The 20,694-nt window shown below is 41.5% G+C and overlaps 1 protein-coding gene across 1 annotated transcript; it reads left to right on the top strand.

Moving 5' to 3' along the window:
• On the top strand, nt 1-19,846 carry ndufs4 (NADH:ubiquinone oxidoreductase subunit S4). Its single transcript, XM_053871481.1, has 5 exons — nt 1-157; nt 2,263-2,341; nt 17,337-17,509; nt 18,477-18,550; nt 19,637-19,846. The coding sequence occupies exons 1-5, from the start codon at nt 75-77 to the stop codon at nt 19,738-19,740; spliced, it is 513 nt and encodes a 170-aa protein (XP_053727456.1). The 5' UTR covers nt 1-74; the 3' UTR covers nt 19,741-19,846.
• The last annotated feature ends 848 nt before the right edge of the window (nt 19,847-20,694 follow it).

Raw genomic sequence — 20,694 nt, 5'->3', positions numbered from 1 at the left:
GTGGTTTCCGGAGTAAGACGCCTGCGCTCGCGATTTGAACCTCCTCGGCCACCATACCGTCATTGTCAACAAACATGGCGTTTTCAATGTCACTTCTGAGCCTGGGACGTTTTTCTGCGAGCAATGTGGCTTCTAAACTCTTCATCAGCCCTGTCAGGTAATCTCATATTACATCTCAAGCTCTTCCCCTTTCACTCTTCTTACTATTGGGGTTTTCTGTGCTTAGCACGTAGCTTTCGGTGGCCTATACAGGTTAGCCGGGAAGCTAAATCGGCTAAGTAGCCTTCTTGCTGAGCTAAACATAGTTGTTTAGATATCGTTACGTCTTTGCAGTTGGACATATATTATAGCTCTCAAGATGTGCACTGACGGTCCTTTCTCAAGAAGGCGCGGGCTGAACTTAAATGTCAAAGTAGCCCCTTGTCCTTACACAATCACCGTCTAGCCACCAGAGTGGTCACTGCTATCTTTAGCTGCCTTGAAATGACTTAAACAGATAACCCGATTAAATAACGTCTGCGCCTCTGCGATATATATTTGCTGCACACCTTCACCAATTTGGGGGGATGATTGAATCACCGAGATCCTTAACCTACATAGCCACAGACTGAAAGACGCAGAAGGAGAAAAGTTGGTCTGTAAACTTGTTGGTCATTGCTCTTAATGTTTATTTTTTTACGCGCTGTTGCAAACGTTAAACGCAAAGGGTGGTTTTAATAGGTATGCAATGACGTGTATAATGTCCCACGTGGCCATTTCATATCCGAGGAGAATTTTGGACTCCATTGCTGTGCTGTTTTTGCGATAAGTCACTGTGCGTGTAAAAGTAACCGTATCATAAGTTTTAGATAATCTCCCACCTTCCAGCCATACATTACTTGTAGAAATGCTGACAATAGAGAACAGCTTGAAATGTGTTTGGGAATTAATCTTAATTGTGTGACTACATTTTACGATACTATGAATACAAAAGACGGATTTATTTTCGGTAATAGCATTGTTTTCTGGACAAGGTGTGTATAACGACATTTGCCTTTAAACTGCATCCAAAATTTCACAAGTTCAAACAGAGATTCATTGTCACAAAAAAGCACTATGTATTATGTGTTTATTACTTGTTGGTTACTTTAGAAAAATGATTCACTCATTCATTTTTCATTCATTTTATATTGTTGTGTCTTTTGGCTTCATTCTATTTATTTATTGTCATATGTTAAAATGGTGCTTCATTATGTGTTTTTGAAATCAGCAGCTCACAAGAAACGAAAGTTGATATCATCACATTATGTCAATGATTATTAATTTGGTTTCTCATACCTATTGCTGTTGCTAATATTGTTTATGTTTATTATTGTTTATGTGTGCATGAACCTGAAACTCAGTGCCACATTGCTGCTTGTACGCTGAATTTCCTGCATCCACTTTAGTCATTTGCTCATTACTAATGGAGGTCGGTTGTCGCTGATCACATGTCATTTCTGCAGACTACCATAATCTACTGTGATCTGACTTCATGATGAGACCAAACTTGACTAACAACAAGTCGAATCCTGTGTGTCTGAGTGAAAATTTGACAAATGTGTATTTATTGATCAGATTTCGTACACAATTAAAAAGGTGTGAATCCCAGCACGTGCTATAATCCAACCCAGGACTGCTTTATTGCAGTGGAGGAGCTACATTCATACACTGTGTTTTAACTAAATGCTTGCTCTGGTTGTTTCGCCAGTAGACTTGTAGACCAGTGAAGATGGACGGCATTTTAATATCCTTAAAATAATAACCCTGGGACACTCGTAGAAAGAGATGCAGCAATTCAAAATGCATAAGTCAAGTGTCCTTATTGATGATGCCTAAACAAGTTAATGACTAAACTAATTGTTAACTCTGAGAACAAGAATCTATTTAGTTTCAATCCATTGACTCATCGGGGATGAAATTATGTGGAATGGCCTTTCTCTGACTGAGCCGTGACGGCAAAGTTGCTTCTTAGTGACGGCACTTTGACAAAGAGCTCCACAGTCCTCGCCGGACAGTCGGCCGCAGCCAACACTGAAGCACGTCTTGTCATTAGGGTGAGAGCGAGAGTCTGCCAGAAATCCACCAGACAGAACTAATGTCTGGCGAGCCGGGATTCCCTCCTTGTCTGCTTTGCCGCATCCTTGCTCACCACCTCCACAGAGATGGTGTCGGAAACGACGTGTAGCTGTCATCCTGAATGTACTGTTGCGTGTCGTGTAACGTGTGTCTGCTGGTTTTCAGGTCTGCAAGCACATCAGCAGCACGGCTGGCAGAGAAAGCAGGACAAGACACGCAACTTATTACCGTTGATGAGAAACTGGTAAGAATCCCTCCCTGTTCAACGTGACACACAAATCGATGTTTGTCTGCTCTTCCAATTAGGACGAGCTTCTGTGAGACCGTTGGAGTTCATTGTCAATTCTCTGGAATAGACAGTTCAACTGTGCTGCCAAGTGAGGAGTTATTGGAGGCCGGGCTTTTGAAATACAGTTTCTGTCCATCTGTTTATGTTCCTGCAAACACAAACTTGCATGATGTTTCGACTAATCTTACACACTATCAAGAGTCTAAGCAGATAAGAGGCAGTAAAATCATGGATGAGTATTTATTCTGATTTTTTATTTTTATTTAGAAGACAAATATCACTACACTGCTGTAGTGAAACCCTTTAAATCAAGTGCCATTCAAGTGTAATATACAGGAGTCCTCATGCTGAACTGTAAACACGAGAAAGTCACAGTTTCCAGACCACAGAAAACTGATGGAGAAAAATCATGAATGGATCATATAATATTGGAAGGATCCCATCAATTTTAGCATAATGTTACATCAATACTTAAAATACTTAACGGCAAGAAAAATACACCCAGTCAAGTTCTGTGGTTATTTTATGTACTGATTCAATTACAAAAATGTATTAAAAGGAAAACTTGTTTGACAAATATTAATGGTTAAATATTTTGTTTGAAATAATGACTTAACCTACATGAGCTATATTTTGAGCTTATTTAAATCGAAGTAGAAATAGTTGCTCTAAAGACAAAAGATGAAAAGAAAAACAATCGTATTTAGAGGGAATCATAAATTGAAACCTGCAAAACGTTGATGCAATGGTAGAAAATATAATTGCAGCTTGACAACTTGAAAATTTGACTCAACATATTTTTTGTCTCTATATTTTATTGTGATTAGGCATTAATGAGAAACCAACCAATGTCATCATGTCAAGCATGATTTCAATCAGACATTCCCCAGAAATATCCAAACAATACAAATTGGGACCATATATTTTGTAAACTTTAGGAAAATGTTACTAATTTAAAAGCTACTCATTCTGGTTGTAAAAGAGATGCTTTAGAACTTAAAAGATTCATGAAATGAAATTCAATTCACTGTTGATAATTCATTCTATTTTGACTTTGAGCTAAATTTTGCTTGAGGCTTAATGTGGTCAGTCAGTTGGTCAACTGCAACAGTTAGGAAAACAGTCATTGACTTTTTTGTCATTATTGTGGCCTAATGCTGGAGGTTTCTTCAGAAAGCTGAATTGATGTTGATAATCCTCTTTACTGTAGTCGTAGCTTAAACAATGAAGACTGAGCACTGGAGTGGACAAGGCTAGTGGTGGATGGCCTGTGTCGCACAAAGGAGCTTCTTAAAAATCAGTGCTTTGTCATTAAAGAGATAGTAGAGAATTGGGGCGTTCAGGGAGAATGTGGGAGACTGTTGAGGACTTGTTTTGGGGGTGGAGGGGCCGAGGGGCTTTGCTGTGTGTGGGCAGCGTCAGTGCGCTTTTGTCCCAGACCAAAGCTGACCATACTGGCAGACAAACCTTTGGCTAGGCGGAGTGTCTGTCTCTGTCCTCTCAGTAGGGGCCACTGAGAGGATCGGCAGAGGAGAGGAAAAAAGGGCCTCCAAAATGGGGAGGGGGTAAAAGAAAAGAAGCTTGCATGGAAGAAGAAAAAAAATTACGCGACACCCTGAGACTCACGAAAAAGACAGTGGCCACTTCAATCTTGTTGGCCACAGAGGTTGCTTTGTGGCATGCTGTTACTGGTGGCGGCGGGAAGTACACTGATGCTCACCCAGACAGGCCAAAGCCAGAGGGAGAGGGCGAGGGGCCTTTAGCTGTGCACTGTACAGTGGTCTGCGTCTCACATGGCCCCGGCCAGTGAGATCTCTGCATATGTCAGCACGCTAGGCTTTCATAAGGACGTCAATAAGTGTGAATTGCTTTTCGATCAAACAATGGTCTCAATCCAATCAGAGGTTACGCCGGGATTCGCACGATGTTGTCCGGACAGAAAAGCTTGTGCCGCTTGTATGTGTGCGGGGTGTTTGTGAATAACCTCACTCTGATGAGCTTGCGTTTTGGCCAGAACAAATTATATTTTGAATCCGTGCCAAAATAAAAACCCTTGTGGGATTGTTTGTGTGTCGACCATCGGCGTGTCCTTCGTTCTCGTCTGTCCGGAAAATGCAAGCTGCACAGGAACCTGCCTGTCGGTCTTTTGTTTAATCAGCATCTCGGTTACGGAAAGAATTGGCACAACAAGGTCAAGACCAGGAACTGATCCAGCCAAGATGATATGTTGATCATTTGTCTCTGCGAGTTGATGTGGGCTAACGAAAACTTTACTTATACCATATATATATATATGTATATATATATATATATAATCCAAAGAGTAATAACCTTATGTGTGTTTTATTTTTCCAGCAGATTGTTGAATTGCTGACTATAACTACGGCACCAGTCAAAGAACCCCATCCCATTTTCAGTGTAAAATACAAAAAAAGTATTATGTTTGTCGTAAATATGAATTTCCATCAGGTGTTTTGCACTCCATTTTTATTCTATGTTTTTTTTTATTTTGCAAGATTTTGTCATTAATTGTGTATTACTTGATTCAGCAACAAAATACTAATGTCCATAAATTGTTTAACACACTCGCAGAACACATAAAAATCTATGTGATTAGCTTAAGTTAACTATAAACAAACTCTGAACTCTCCATGACATTCAAACTGTGACCGGAAGTAACTTTTTTTTACACCTATAGGAGCCAAACACAAGCAAAAAAACCTTGTTCCACAAACAAGGTCTCCTCTCAATTGCTTTCCTACCGTTTATACTTTCCTTCCTTCACCCAAACAATCTCCCAATAACATGCCACTTAACAAACTACTTCTCAGTGTTCAGGGTCTTATGTTGCAGCATTGAACGCCTCATTCAAAAGGCATGTATCTTTTTGTTCATACCAAAATTACAAAATGTATAGAAAATTGTATTTACAAATACTGTAGCAGCCACATCTCAATATCCTGTGGGGAAAAAAACATGAATTGAGTGTTTGTCGACTGATTCCATTTATTTACTGTTAATAAATAATTACTGTTTGAAAGTAAGTCAAGTCCTGGAAAGCTGGGTCTCTGAAAGGCAAAGACGTTCGTGATGGAGCCCCAGTGGCCCGGGTGGGTCTGTTCAGTAGTCATGCCAACCTGCTTTTGTTTGTAATTACTGTTTGATTAAGCATGCTGGGCAGCTCCCAGGGTCCGGCTGGCCGGCCACTGATACACAGCCTGACACGGAATGTCTGTGACCTCCCTCAATTAGAGTCAGACCCGGTGTTTTACCCAGCGGCCTCCCGTAGGAACAATCGAGGCCAGAGTGTGAGGAAGTGGTAAATACGTGATAATGCATCTCTGGTGAATGTCTGCGGCTCCGGTGTGCTCCCACTCCCCACGTAAAGACAACACCATAATATTAAAGCGCTTGTGAAGCCACGTTATGGAGTTCTCTAAAGGAACTGGAGTTTTACAAGACCGAGGAGGACAGTTATTAGAGCCCATTGGATGGAGGGAGAGGCGGAGGGGGAAGGTGGAGGAGGGGAAGGTACGCAATTGGTAGGCTTGTTTGATGCCTGGCGTGTCAAGTTTGTTCTTCTGAAATCTTTTGGTTTCTTGCTCATTTAGAGCACGGCCTTCGCTTGGCAGTGGGCTTCACATCTGGAACAAAGATGTGTGATCTGATGTCTGACGGCTGCGCGGTTTGAACGCAGGTTGTTTTTAAAGGATCCGGCTGGAAAGTTCACCCTGAGCGTCCGCTGTGTTGGATCACAATTTGTCTTTGAGAGCACTTGCCTCTTCGGATGGTCGTCATTGTTGCTGGCCAAAACAATAGTCTGTTGGCTAATAATAGCGTGTTTAAATTAAATGTAGCCTCCTTTAAGTGATGTTGAAATACCAGAGCAAGACAGTAGGGCGTGCGTTTGTTTTTTTCGGTGGTGGGCAGTCTTCCTTCAAAACAGTCTCAGATCCAGTATTTAAAAATCAGAATGTATAGAACAAAGTTCACTGAAGTTACTGAAAGAATTTCAAACTTCCACTGGTGGTAAGCTTTTGTAATGTCTGTTGAAGGGATGGCCAACCATTTATCGTACACCATATAGCGCCAAAAACAATCCCCATGATGCGAATTTTCCATCTCACAATAAATTCCATAAACGCACTCGCAGCATTGGACTTGCATACATGAATATGACGAGACCATGACGGTGCGCCGTGCTCTCCAGCTCCGCGGCAGTGGTGGAGAGTTTGGTGCACTTCGGTTCACAATCATCGTTTTAAAAGTTATTTTTCATACAGGAAACATTTAATAATGACATGTCAACTCTGAGTTTCTGGGTTGGTGTTTGTCGTCTGCCTTGGGCCATATCAACACATGCAGTGTCTCCTGCTGCGCTGGTGCCTCGGCGAAACACTGTGGTGAAAATAACTGTATATTTGCTCCTGTATTGGCAGCGGCCTCCCCGATTAGCGTTGACTGATCGCGGACACTCACTCAGACACAGTGCTAATGCTACAACACAGCATCAGTTAGGAACCATCAACAAATTCTGATTGGGTCGCAGTATTCATGAAATCTTCAAACATGCCAATAAAAAAAATATTTAAGCGAGAGGATTGAGATTTTTCATCACACTGGACAAAGGATTGACAGTTTGTACAATGATTTGGAGAATAGAATATGACTAAGTGAGCACGTTAATTAACATTATTTCTAATATTTCTTCAATAGCATCTAGGAAATGTGTCCGGATGCGTCCATAGTGGAAGTAAACTGTTTAGAGACATGATATACATTTGGGACAGCAGACAGATGCATCAATTTAACCCCTAAATAAAGCTGGCTGAGCAGTGTGTCAGACATGAGCGGCTGCTGTGAGAGATGTGAATCAATATATTTCTCATCTCTAAATTTAGTTGACTATTATATTTAAATGTAAACAAATGATGTCGGAGACAAACTCAACTAATACGTTTCAACATGAATGAGTTTCAAGAGAGACTGTAGTGTGTCCAACAGATTTAATAGAATGAAAATGTATTTATCATGATCATTAATATATTATGATTTTTTTTGCCATATCGCCCCTGCTTAGTAAGTTGTAACAAAAAGCATTATTTCAGGTATAATATGTAGTATGTATGTATAATATGTTAGTATAATGTGTATCGAACTGTTTACAAAGAAGAACGTGCTTTAAAAAGCTCAATGATGTATTCCAGTCTTTAATAATTTATGTATGAGCTTAGAATTTTTGTGTATGATATAGTTCCAAAAGGTAAATATGAAGTATAAAGACAAGTGTAAATTACAAAAAATTATATTGACAAGGCGTCCCCAAAACATATTCACACTAGTCATTTAATTTTCAAAATATGATAGTATTTACTAAGATAATTTTGTTGTTTTGTCAACGTAAATGGAATCACATACATGATGAAGCGGTGTTCATACACACATACTGGCTGCTCTTCCTGTAGAATTTTAGAATGAATTTCCATGGCTGCCATCATCAATTCCAATGGGTTTTATTTGCAAATGTAGTTATCATCTACAAAAGCATGTATACGTTTTTTTGGCATGCCCTGTGTATCAATAAAATAATCCCTTGGGTTATTCTGTAGAATGTTCTATAAAGTATCTACTATGTTGTGTTGTTCTAGTAAATACATTTTTGCATGAGGAAAACGTTATTTTAATGAACAACTTATTTGCTATTGATTGTAAGTTAACTCAGCTTCAGTAGCGTTACTTGAGATTAAAAATTGTAATTTATTGACTGTCCCACCTTTGCGTAATCAGGAATATTACTTCAAACTTGATGGAATGGAAGCAAGTGATTTAGTAGACATACTTTTGTCTAATTGTATTATATCTCTCATTTGCTGTTGACTTTAAGATGAAAAAGAAGCTTAAAATAATTGAAAACATGTCTGAAAAACAAGGGATGTAGTTGATCCTTATGGTCAATTTATTACAGAATTGAATGAATCTTTATTATTTTACCTTTATAAAGTGACTTTATGATTGTTATTGCTAATTGTATTTATTTTTACAATTATAGATACATTCTCAACATTAACCATGTCAATTGTTAAACGCATATACCATGTAATCTATGTTCTTTTATGCCAAAAAACAACAAAAACACAAGTTAAGAAGCCAAGAATAACAATGCTAATGGTTTGCATTACAACATGTTAAACCTTTCTTTTTTGTTTATGGAACAGCTTTGGTTTTCTATTCATGTTAATTCAAGGATATAGTGATGGTAAAACTGAAACAGCTTTATTGTGCTTGGGGTATGCTGTTGGAGCTCGGCAGCAGACCCTCACCCGTCTTCAGTTTCCCAGCCTTCCCGGCACATGGAACTCAAGTGTCTGTTTTGTCTGGTCGCCCTCTGGGATGATGCATGGATGAAAAAAAAAGTGTCTGCTCGACTTCAGAATGGCGGTTGAAAGGTCGTCTGTGTGAAGTGCGTGGCGGGTCACGCACTACAACTGTTTTGCATCATTGTCTGTGTGTGGGTTTGTGTCTCTAGATGTTCTCGAGCGCTTCCTGTGCCCTATGTATACTTTAGAGAAATTAGATTTAATTGGTAGATGAGGATAGTTAAGCTTAATTTTTGCTAGAATTAAGCAAGTTTACGTTGACGATGTTAATAAATTATGCTGTGCACCCTCAAAACATCAAAGCATCGTGACTGAACACACACTGTGGAACAGTGCGACATGTCAAAACTAAAATTCGGTGTTATTCATATTTGCTCATGTTGGATACGTCTTTGCATTGGTTTCAAATAAATCTACATTTGTCTTAGTTGTTCTGGAAGTTTCCATCAGCAGTTGACACAGCAAGTCAGCCACCTCACATTAACCTTCTATTTTCCTAATCTTGTGCATCCCGCAGCCCTTACTCGCACCTATCATCTTCATGTTTTTCTATACCTCTTATCATCTTCTTCTTTCGTCCTTCACACTTCAATTTGCAACATCCTGTGTCCAATATGTTCCCTGTCTGTCTCTCCATGTCTCCAAACCAAAGTATCTGACCATATTTGTTTGTTGACTTTTCATTCACCTCTCGCCGTGAGACATCCAAATGTTTTTTTGTTTCTCTTTCTCGCTCTGAGGGGTAGAAACTCTCCATGGGATTTACTGGAAATCAGGGACTTTGTACTATCACAAGCTTGTCTACATGTCACTGGAGAAGTAGGGGATTAAACCCAAAACCTTTGGATTATTAGAGGATGAATCCATCTCCAGAGTCACATTCTCCTGTTGGCCGGTGATGTCCATTAGCTGAAACACGGCCAGTGTCTCCAGGGCCACATTTCCCAACCATCCCAGCACTCCCCGCGACCGAATCAGGCTGTCAGTAGTTTTTCGAAAGCTCATTTTTACGTTCATCACTCAGCACTTCTGGATTTCCCTCCTGCCCAAGATGTAGATTTTGATTCTGGACCCCCTCTTCCGCGGCCTTCCCATCCTCTTTGGTATGTGAAACATGAGATTGGAGATGACCCTGACGGCAGCTGCTTCTCGTTGGCTAAACCACTCCCACACATGAGCAAGCAACCCAATATTATTTCGACCAGAGACGCCCCTATATCTAATCAGTAATTGGCACGCTTTTACACTTCAAAGATGTCTGAAGGTGGGAACTGGCAGAGACTGATGAGTGAGGCTCTTGGTCTGGACACTGGGGGGTTAAGGGTGATGTGTTTGGGCTTTCACCACATGCTGATTCAACATGATTCAGCTCGGCTGACCCCGACACCCCTTCTGGCTGCAGTTTTGACACAACGGATGTTTGTGCTATGATGGGTCAAGCATACTGCTGTCATGGTTGTCTCCCAGGTTTGAGACCTGTGAGATTCATTTCCAGAACAAGCCGAAACAGAGTGGACAGCCGTAACGTCGTGATCGCCTGGCTAACCTCAGGTTGTGCCTGTGAGACTTGTTTGTATGACGGATATAATAGATTTATTTTCGCAAACATTAGGACGCTTTTAACAATGTAGCACCTGATTCATATTATAGTAACATTGTAAGGGTTAAGATATTGGATCTCCTATCTATAACTGATCAATCACCATTGTGACAGATGATATTCCAAGGCAATATTTGAGGGGGGACTTTTGCCATCTAGGGGGGACTACAGTTAGTAGAACCACTGCTCCTTGTTCATCGTGTCAGGATGTTTCCTGGGTACCTCCAGTTGAGGTTTTCTGCGCTTGCAACGAAGGGGTGTCTGCTTTAATCTGAGGAATATTTTAGTGAAAGATTGGTGTTGACTGTATTTGAAACATCATTGCTTTATCAGGAAATATTGAGATACTACCTTAAATTCACAAATCTCCTTCCTGACATGACGTCCACACTGTCAGATTGTATCATGTCTACTGACGCATCATTAATAGAGCCATTGGTGATCATTGGAAGACCAGATGTGAATAACTCCTCTGTGGTTTGCGTGTGGTTTAAATAATCATTTTCTTGCCACAGGAGTACGGAGTGATTGAGAGAAGACCAGTGAGCTATTCAGTGCTCGAAGTGAAAGAATGTTGAGAAGACATGGCCTTTGTACTTACCTCTTTCCAAATTGTTTTTTAGTACGTGCCAGAAACCCCAGGACGCACTTAAGCCCCCCACAAAGTGTCTGATACACTTGATATTTATATCAGAGCTTTAGCGTGACCAACATCTGAATGATAAATGTCTCGGTGTGCTTTTATTTTGCTCTCGGCAAATGTCAGCAAGTGATGATGCAATACTTCTTTTCCTCGAGATGAGACGTCTTACTTCTCACAGAGAACTTTTTGGACTCAAGACAGAACAGGTAGAGCCAGGTCTTGTTCGCCGCTTTGTAAACTGTGGGAAATAAACTTCAGGAAATGTTGATTTTCTGTGATAAATCATTGAAAGTTGACAAGAGGTGCTATAGTAATGTTGGCAGGATGATGGGCTTCAGGGCGTTTCAACCTGACTCTAACACAAGAGCGGGGTTTGACAGAGTGCAGATCGGGTCACATGTCAGTCTATAAGTCTTAAAAGTTTTGACTTTCCTTCAGCTGAAATTGGTTAGTGAAGCTGGACTTCAAATCACTTGACCTCAAATGAGCAGGGTGATCAGATCGCACATCTGTTATAGTGGATAAGTTACTTTGTAACTTAACTTTTAAGCAGCTACTCCCTGTAAACACATCTTAACACATTCTCTGTACACATTTGCTGCAGCTGTAGCACAAGTTGCCTATATTGAACCTGTCAGAACTTACACTAATAAAAGCACTAGTCTCTTGCCCAGTGTCTCTCATTCCACGATTGTATGTTTAACTCTCAAAGCAGAAAGGAAGACAAATGTTTTTCTCTACACTCGAGCAGTTCATTCTTTCAGTCCTCCACGTTTTCAAGTTGACACCCGAATAGTTTAATCAGTTTAAACTTTTGTGTCCTCAATGTTTTCTCTTGAATTTTGACACAAAACTGTCCTCTGGGTGTCCATCAAAGCATTAGAGGAACCAGCTTTCAGAATTCTAGTGGGCCTTGAGGCCCCACAGCGACAAGCCCCTATGCTCTTTATTTGGCAAGCAGCCTGGAGGTGTCAGAAATATCGACACGCTTTCACGTGATGGAGACTTTACCAGCCGCGTCCCCCCTCTCTTAAGCTCTGCATTCTGTCTGCTCAGCCAGGTATTGTCGGGCCCCGTGAAGGCGCTGTGAATAGTGTCAAACTTGATCGTTCTCATGCTTCCTGTACATGGCAGAAGAAAAAATGCCCACCATGTGGGTTTTCCTTTTGTGACGGCCCTCTCTAGTCTTCCTGGGAACACACCACATTCCAGTCACAATCATTCCCTTTGTAAATCCTCGTATTGTGGGCCGGACTGTTATGGCAATATCCCTCCGAGCTTTCAGAGCAACGCAGGCTAGTATCATAGACAGTCTAGACTCCTATTTTCCTTCCATCAGTCAAACAATGCCTGACTTTCAACAACACTTCTGTCTGGACACATCCACCAGCATTTACACTGAGCCCTTTATGACATGTGAATTTAAGGCCCACCATGTTGCAACTTCAAGAGTTATTGAAATGGCTGTGGAACTATCTTTAAATATGCAGTATGAAATGATCAGATATCATCTACTAAATTGGTCATGTTGGATTAGACCGCTAATAAGTATGAAGCTGAATTCAAATTCGGTGCATTGTTGCACTAAAGGAGAACTGGAAACGTGCCTCAATGATGTTACTGGAGTTAGCTCTTGTTGCCGGATCCATTTTGCAGGTAAACAAGCACTTCATTGTCAGAGAAGTGATGCCGAACCATGGCAGCTGGATGTTGTAATTGTCCCAGTATGCCTGTTCTCTCCAAAAGATGTAGAGCGTCATATGGTGATGCAACTTAAAAGAACCAGGGACAAGCGGCATCCATCGGCATCGTCTGTACTCCGCAGTCATCTTTTCACTGCTGTGCACAAACCTTTTGGCCAAATGGGTTTTGAAACTGACTATAATAGCCAGGGTTTTCAAACGTAAACATGTGGGATTGTATCATTGCATTGAAAAGTCCTCGCGCTTATTTGCATTGTGGTGTGATTTATGGTAGTACATGGAAACAAAATGTTATTTATTTTATTTTTTATTCACAGAATGACAACCCAGTAGTTGAGTTTTGGTTGACTGGCTGGTGGCCCTTGAAGTCTTTTGTGTAAATGGTGTTTTGATGCATTTAATTTAGCAGATTCTTAAATTCAAAGTGACTTGCACCAAGGTTGAGATCAATATATTTTATTTTATTATTAGAAATGTAAATCTATTAAAACAGCAGTGTTCAGGTACGTCGCTGTGACTATGAGCCATACCATCAGTTTTGTATTCTTTTTTGCACTGAAAAAGGAAGGAACAGTATTGTGCAACCACACATGAGACGAGGTTTCCTCTAGGTTTTCCTTTTAAAAAAAGTATTAAGTTCCACTGATGTGCATCGCTTTTCATCTGAATTTACTTTTCATGTTTCTTGAATGATTAATGGCCCCTTGGTGCTCATAACACAATTTGATTTATGATTGTGATTCTTCCTCTTCTTACAAGTTGTGCTTGAATGTTCATATCTCAATATAGACATGGTATTGATACATTGTAAATAATGCCGAAAACAAATCCCTCCCTGTGTGGAATCCTGTGTTGAATCACAAATTACAATATTGTCAAAATAATTCGCTTTTTTCCAGCCCTGTTATTCCTAGAATTATAAATCTTCATGCAGCATTGACTGAGCAGCAGTTTACTTGGCCTTAATGGCTGGCTCTGCGGAGGGCGTCCCTTATTTCTATGCATGAAAGGTGGCCACCCGAATGGCCTAATCTGACTGGGCAGTATGCCGGCTCACGTGTCTCGTCTGTCTAGGGTTTTGTCTGTGTGAACCACTTGGCCCCAAAAAAATTCTATAAACTCTAATATTTATGTTTGGCTGGTTTACCACTGTGTGTATGCGTAGGCTTCCCATAACAGTCAGGGATCTCTTCTCTGCAGAAAATGTTGCAGGAAATGCTACTTACACCCCATAAGGTAACATTTTCAAATGACTTCCAGTACCAAAACCTTGTGTTAGTGTGTCATGAACCATCGTCCAGTCCCCCTTCGGGTGAAGACAACATGTTTTTCTCCTCTGTGTGACAAGAAGGAATTGTTAAGGTTAAGTAGATAGGGCAGCCGGAAATAATTACCAAGCACTCGTGAAGGTTTTTTTTTCCTCCTGTCTTTTGTTTCAGTGTTCCTTCAAGCAGTCTTTTCTGTGTGCCCATCTACTTTATGATCATATGAAATCTGTGGTTGCCTCATAGCTTGCCAGTGTAGCTGCTGGACCTGTAATTTACTGACTGAAATGCCACTGGGAGCCACTCTGCCAAAGGATGGCGGGCTTTTGTGTGGGGTTCATGCACAACGACCCTCTCTCCACAAATCAACTGGCAGATGACAGACAATGATGAAAATTTGATTCTTTGAAGTTTTAATGGCCATTGAAATGTGTAAAATTCTTCAACTGAAAGGAGAGCGCCCTGCAAAGCCCCTCAGACTTGGGTGGCTGCTGCCGGCGTGCTGGGAGGTTGCTCTGTGTTTTGTCGGCCACTTCCCATTTCTTGTTTGCTAATTCCCTGGAGAATTGGACCCGATCCTTGATAGAAGCTTGAAGGGGGCACCAGTTGCTGAGGAATATGACCCCTCCTCCTCATTCTTTTCCAGCGCTGGCCTACTTTCTGACGGTCTGGACTAAATCACCTCAAGTATTGGGCATTAAATTCATCTGCCTTGTTACAAAAGCTCTTCTACAGTGGTTTTCTGTGGGATGTTGAATAACCTCACAAAGAGTTTTGACATTATCATGAGAGTTCACAGCAACCTCCTGAACTGATTCCCTAAACGACAAACATCAGGTCTTTCAAAAATGTCCCACTAGAGCCCCACTCTGAGTGTAGCAAAGTTCAGATTGGGAAATGATTCTGCAACAATTCTTCTGTTCAGTACTGAACTTCACTGTCCAAACTTGTACTACTATCATTTAGACATTTAAGGAACCATAGAATACTGTAATTTCCAGACTATAAGAGGCTACTTTTTCCTCGCGGTCTGAGCCCTGGGGCTTATACAACAGCACGGTTAATATATGGATTTTTACAGGCTGAAATCACATTAAATCAAAAGCGATGAAATTGATGAAACATTAAAGCACTGTGCTGTTTTCGCCCTCGTGTCCACAGCTTTGTCAACAGAGTCAATCTTGTGGACGTCTGGAATTGAGAAGCAGCTGCTGAGAACGGCAGTGGTGTTGGAACTTTGGACACACGGGCAAAAACAGCGCATTTTGTCTCTCTCGAGACTAAGTGCGTTCGGCTCAAAAGTCCGACGTGAACACAAGCAGGAGCACACGAGTTGGGGTTTGGGCTCAGACTTGTTCCTGGCTGGAGTTCTGCACCTTGTCTATTGTGAGAACAGCGTGGATAAATCAAGACGCTCCATATTACACAGCTTGTTTCCAACATTTCCTCACTCTCGATGCTGGTCCCCATTTTAAAAACTAGTTTTGAAAAGTGATTTTAAGCCGGTGGTCCACTGACCTGTCCACAGCACAGACAGCACCACTGCACCTGCTGCTAATAGACCGCTGCAGCTTCTGTATGAACAAGATCTATTTCCCTTCTTAAAGATAGTGGGTGCGGCTAATATTCCAATGCGCTCTATAGTCCAGAAATTATGGTGATCAGGAAATCTGTCCGATAATAGGCCACACAACAAGTCACACAACTGAGCTGAGGCCTCCAAACATCGCTGTGACTCTCCAGCAGTGGTTGTTGGCGTTTTCAAGCAGCTTTGGCTGTCCAACAGTAAATTCTCCTGGTATGACAAGATTCACTGCTGCTGAAAATCTAAGAGAACTTTGTTCAAGTGCCAACCAATCTTCTGAACCCAGTAATTGTCAAGCCTCTTGAAGTTTATTTGTGGAGAACAAAGACATGTTGATCGTGAAAAATCATCGTGAACAGGAATGGTGCATTCTCCAATAAACTTTTCCTCTTCACCTTATTAATCATCAAAAAATACTTCACATCTTCCCCAATTTATTACGTTGTGCTTGCAGTCTGACAGCCTCCTAACTTCACATTTTTTTCAAATGAAACACCTGCACACAAATACTTGGGGATTAACTTCACTGTCCAAAAAAAAGTAAAAATAACTTTTATTTGCTTTCCTGAACAATAAATGCTTAAATTAAGTAGCAAAATGGACATTACACATAAATCTGTGCTCCATTTTTACACAAATTTAAGAGCAAGTACTTCATAAAAAAAACCTTGAACGTGCATTTGCTTGGCTGACCAGCGATATTGGTTCTGGCCAAGTTTTACTGCAGGCGCCAGTGGGGCCTGAGGTTCACTCAGATGGCACATTCAAAACAAAATGATGCTCAAAAACTAAAATCTAACTTGATCAATGAAATATAATTTTAGTTTTGCCAAGTCTTTTTGATATATTTGCCTAAAAGTGCTGCATAAAGTTTAAAGATACACATTCCAATTTTTTTTTTGCACCTTCACGCTTTATTTTGATTTTTTAAATTTTTTTTTCCACAAAATTTAGTACCACAAAAGTTAGTTACTCACGAGAAGAATACATCTTTGCTGAACAGACATCACGCTATGTCAGTGTAACAAATAATTTATCAAAAACATCTGGTTGTCCTCCCTTAAAATGTTGATATTTAAGCCTCTGGGTTGGAGCTTTCTGTCAGAATGCACTGCTCACTGGGGTCAACCTTGGTTTTCAGGTCTGGTTGGGACTTCTAGCAACTGGATGGGTCCCAAATTTGTCAGGCTCCAATTGCCACATTTTGAATGAAAGGACATGGACGAATCAGGGTTGTGTTCTTATGTCATCATGTTGCATCTGTGTCTGCAAACTTGTCCTGAGTCAGGCCAGGACAGAAAACCTAGCATTTCCATGAGGTTCCATGTGCAGGAAAGAGACAAACCAACCAGTCATAACTGTAAGAGTTAGGGCTGCGGCTGGGTGGACCTCATACCTTAAAGTATCTGCTCTGATATTGGTGTCTTGAGTAGTACAGTTATTTTAACTACCAAGCAACAAAAACAGGTACATGTTCTCAAGAATAATACGGATCAATATTCATCCAGAAATCGATGTGCTGTGGCATTAAACGTTCAAACTTGATGTTTGTCATGCAGATAGACTGATGTCATGTCGCAACCTTGTGTGTCAGTATTGCTTTGAGTTTTAACCTGTCTACAGCTGGCATGAATATTTCAATACAGTCAGTGGTTTTTTTTTCCCTAAAGTGTTCAAAGAGACTTTTACATGTGTAAGACGGCATTATTTGTCCTGAACTATGGCAAGTTCTCTTTCCTTCTCCTGGTCTCTGATGCGTGTCTGTTTGTCCCTGCAGGACATCACGTCCCTGACTGGTGTGCCCGAAGAGCACATCAAAACACGCAAGGTTCACATCTTTGTGCCCGCCAAAACTGCCATGCAGTCAGGAAGCAACAGCACCAAGAAGTGGAAGATGGACTTTGACACCAGAGAGCGCTGGGAAAACCCTCTGATGGGCTGGGCCTCGACGTAAGACACGTAACTCAAAGTTAATATTGGTTTAGTGTTGGACCCTGAGTAGTGACGCTTCCTGACTCGTGTCCATAAGGGAGAGTCCAGACCCTCTGCGGATGAACTAGTCTGTGATCTTGTTCTTTCCATCACGACCCCAAGCTTGTGACCACAGCTGAGAGTGGGGAACATGGATCACCTGGTGAATGGAGAGTGTTGGCTCAGCTCTTCCTTCACCCTTCGCTCATCTGATGTCACGCTCCATCTTTCCTTTCTACATGATCCGGACCTCAAGATTCTTGAACTCCTCCAGGATCTTGTCTTCATGGACAGAACACTCCCTCACCTGACTGTGAGCCAGAAGCAAATCACAGTCAGCCTTCTGCAATAAACACACTCTTCTCCCTCAATTGAAAATCCATAGAAAAATGTATACAATTGAAGAAAGCCCTGACCAAGTCCAATCCTCAGTGGAACAGAAGATTGTCACCAATATAAGTTCACAAAAAGTACATGGGCAACTGTGGGAAGTACAAGTTTAACTGTCACATTAAAAAGACTGTTCTGTCATGAAAAGACTGTTTGGTCTCAGTAGTTGGCCGCTTCCCTCCAGGAAAGTCATAAGACTCATCGGAAGTCAAATATTGGTCTCCTGTCCTGGATCAGGGCCTGCTGGTCTGGACGGGCCATGACGTCCCCATTAATATCTAATCACTGCAAATATGCGAGTAATAACATTCTGGCCACAAATCTCCAACACATAATGTGAAATACTCATCTGGAGACGTGACCCTTATTCAGTATATTTGACGTTTGACCGTAAAAATGCTTCAGTCAACAAGCGCTGAGTATTGCACTGCCAAAACAGAACCGAATATCTGTGTGGACACGAGCCTGTGGTGTAATGAATCCTCCAACCTTTATGTGGACGTATAAAAATGATGAATGTGAGTTTGTCTTGCTAACAGCTGTTTTTGCCTTTTAGGGCCGATCCCCTCTCCAACATGGCGCTGAATTTCTCCTCCAAAGAGGATGCCATCGCTTTTGCAGAGAAGAACGGTGAGAGTTCAATATATATAACACCACTGTCCCTCGGAGTCCAGCCAGGAACCGGCACTTATATGACACACTTCCTAAAGTGTAGCTGTTTTCTTGTTGAACAATTCAAAATATTGCTTCGGAGGTTGCACAGCACATTTGGATCAAAGTATTCATAGTAGTTCTTGTGATAGCACTGGGTTGAAGAGGCCCACTGAAGACAAAAGTACATCTCTGTGCAAAAACGGCATCACTATTTCTCCTTGTATTCAACCATCCTACTCTCAATGCACATTGTTGACTCCAAGTCTAGAGTGTCTGAGACCTAAGTTTTCTCAGAGATGGGTTTTGTCCATAATTTTGGAAGAATATCTGCTGGTGTTTGTGATATCTTCTGTATTCACACATCAACCGCCAGCTACTTGATCTGTTTCGACTGGACGCGGAGTCACTATCCGCGAAGCTAGTGGTTACCGTTTTGCTACAAATCTTGACAGAATGAACAAAGGCACTAAGCAGACATGTTTGGCTCCTTCCATCAAATATTTGGGACTTAAATCTTCAGCAGAATGTCAGAGCTGCATGAGGAAAATAGTTTAGAGGCATCAGGGAAAGCTGAGGGCGGCGAGCGAGTGCTCTCCTGCGAGAGCTGGAATTTGGACGTGGACTCAGGCCGCTAATTTGATCTCTATGCTAATGTGAGGGCAGATGACGACATCAGCGCTCCATGACTCCGTCACAGGTCCAAGATCAGGCGCCAGAAAAAGCCCAAGACAGTGTGGAACAGACGTAGTTTTGCATCAAACTACATAGATCTTTTCAAAGTGCTACACTGACAGAGATAATGAAAAAGTGCAGCAATGAAAGGACCTTCGGGTGCAGGATGACAACATGTGGGCCTCATAACAATTTGAGCAATAAAAGATCCAAAGAGAACGTCGATGTGATAATGAGATCATTAGGTGTTTTTCCGTCGCACCACTTTTGTGGCTGGCATCTCCAGCGCATCTGGGAAAGCTTGTTGAAGTTGTGCAACGCAGCGAGCGAGGCGTGACCGCCAGCGACTTGTTGCTCAGCGGTTCTGTGACAGCGCTGCTCTCTCTGCAGGGTGGAGCTACTATGTCACAGAGAAACGCAGCTCCAAGCCGCGGGTCAAGTCGTACGGAGCCAACTTCTCCTGGGACAAGAGGACCAGGAGGTCTGCTAAGTAAAGCGAGGACCCCCAGCTGTGTGACCCCAGCTCGTCTTGCTGTTGAATTTCTGTCAATAAAACGCATAATTATCTATGTCAAAGCCAAACCTTTGAGTCATTATCACTTTATTACTTCAAACATTCACCTCATTAGCGACTTCCTCGTCTTTTCATCCTGATTAATGAAGTGTTGGATCTGCTGCTCCACCCTCGCACAATTAGAACCTGTTTAAACGCAGAGATAAATAGATGTGCTGGCCAAAAGCTGCGACATTTTTCCTGCATGACTCTTTGTTTCCATCTAGTAACCTGAATTATTTCTGTGGGTCTGGAAATCTGCAGCGACTGCTATTTAAACTCAGTGTTGTTTTTTTTTCCCTGGTGAAAACAAGTTTATTGCTGCTGGGCTTCCATGACGAGGCTACTGGTGCTATACTGGGATATGCATTACTGGAGACACATGCTTTAGTTCTGGTGGTGTGCAACTGGTTAACAGGTTCCAGCTCTGTGCACTTCCTTACTTTTGAGTGAGTTAACTCGTGTCTTGTCTCTCTGAACTTGTCCGCTTGAGTCACCCCTTGTAAGGGTGATTTCTGGCAGTTCATCTCTCAGTCTCATCTCTCACAAACAAGACTTCAAATCATTCACGAGATGGCAAATACTTGCTTCTTATGTGGACCACGGTATGAAGAGCTCTAGTATACCATATACAGTGGTTGCCATTCATAACCTCAGGCCTTCGATCATGTCCTTGTGGCTCAGCTATGTAGTGTGACAGTGTCTGTGGTGCTGATGTCCAATCACACTGTCCACAAATACTGAAGATGTTTTTGGTCCTCAACACTCCAACAACAGTCAAACTGAAAAAGTAATGTTTTCTAAATGTTCAGGACTTGTGAAGAGAGTGATGAAGAACAACTGTGAGAGTTTGGCTGCATTGATTCATCTGGCTCTTCAAAAGTTTAATCATTGG

Source organism: Synchiropus splendidus, chromosome 7, assembly GCF_027744825.2.
Source record: "Synchiropus splendidus isolate RoL2022-P1 chromosome 7, RoL_Sspl_1.0, whole genome shotgun sequence".
Classification (NCBI taxonomy): Eukaryota; Metazoa; Chordata; class Actinopteri; order Syngnathiformes; family Callionymidae; genus Synchiropus; species Synchiropus splendidus.
This window is presented reverse-complemented; position numbering and strand designations above follow the sequence as displayed.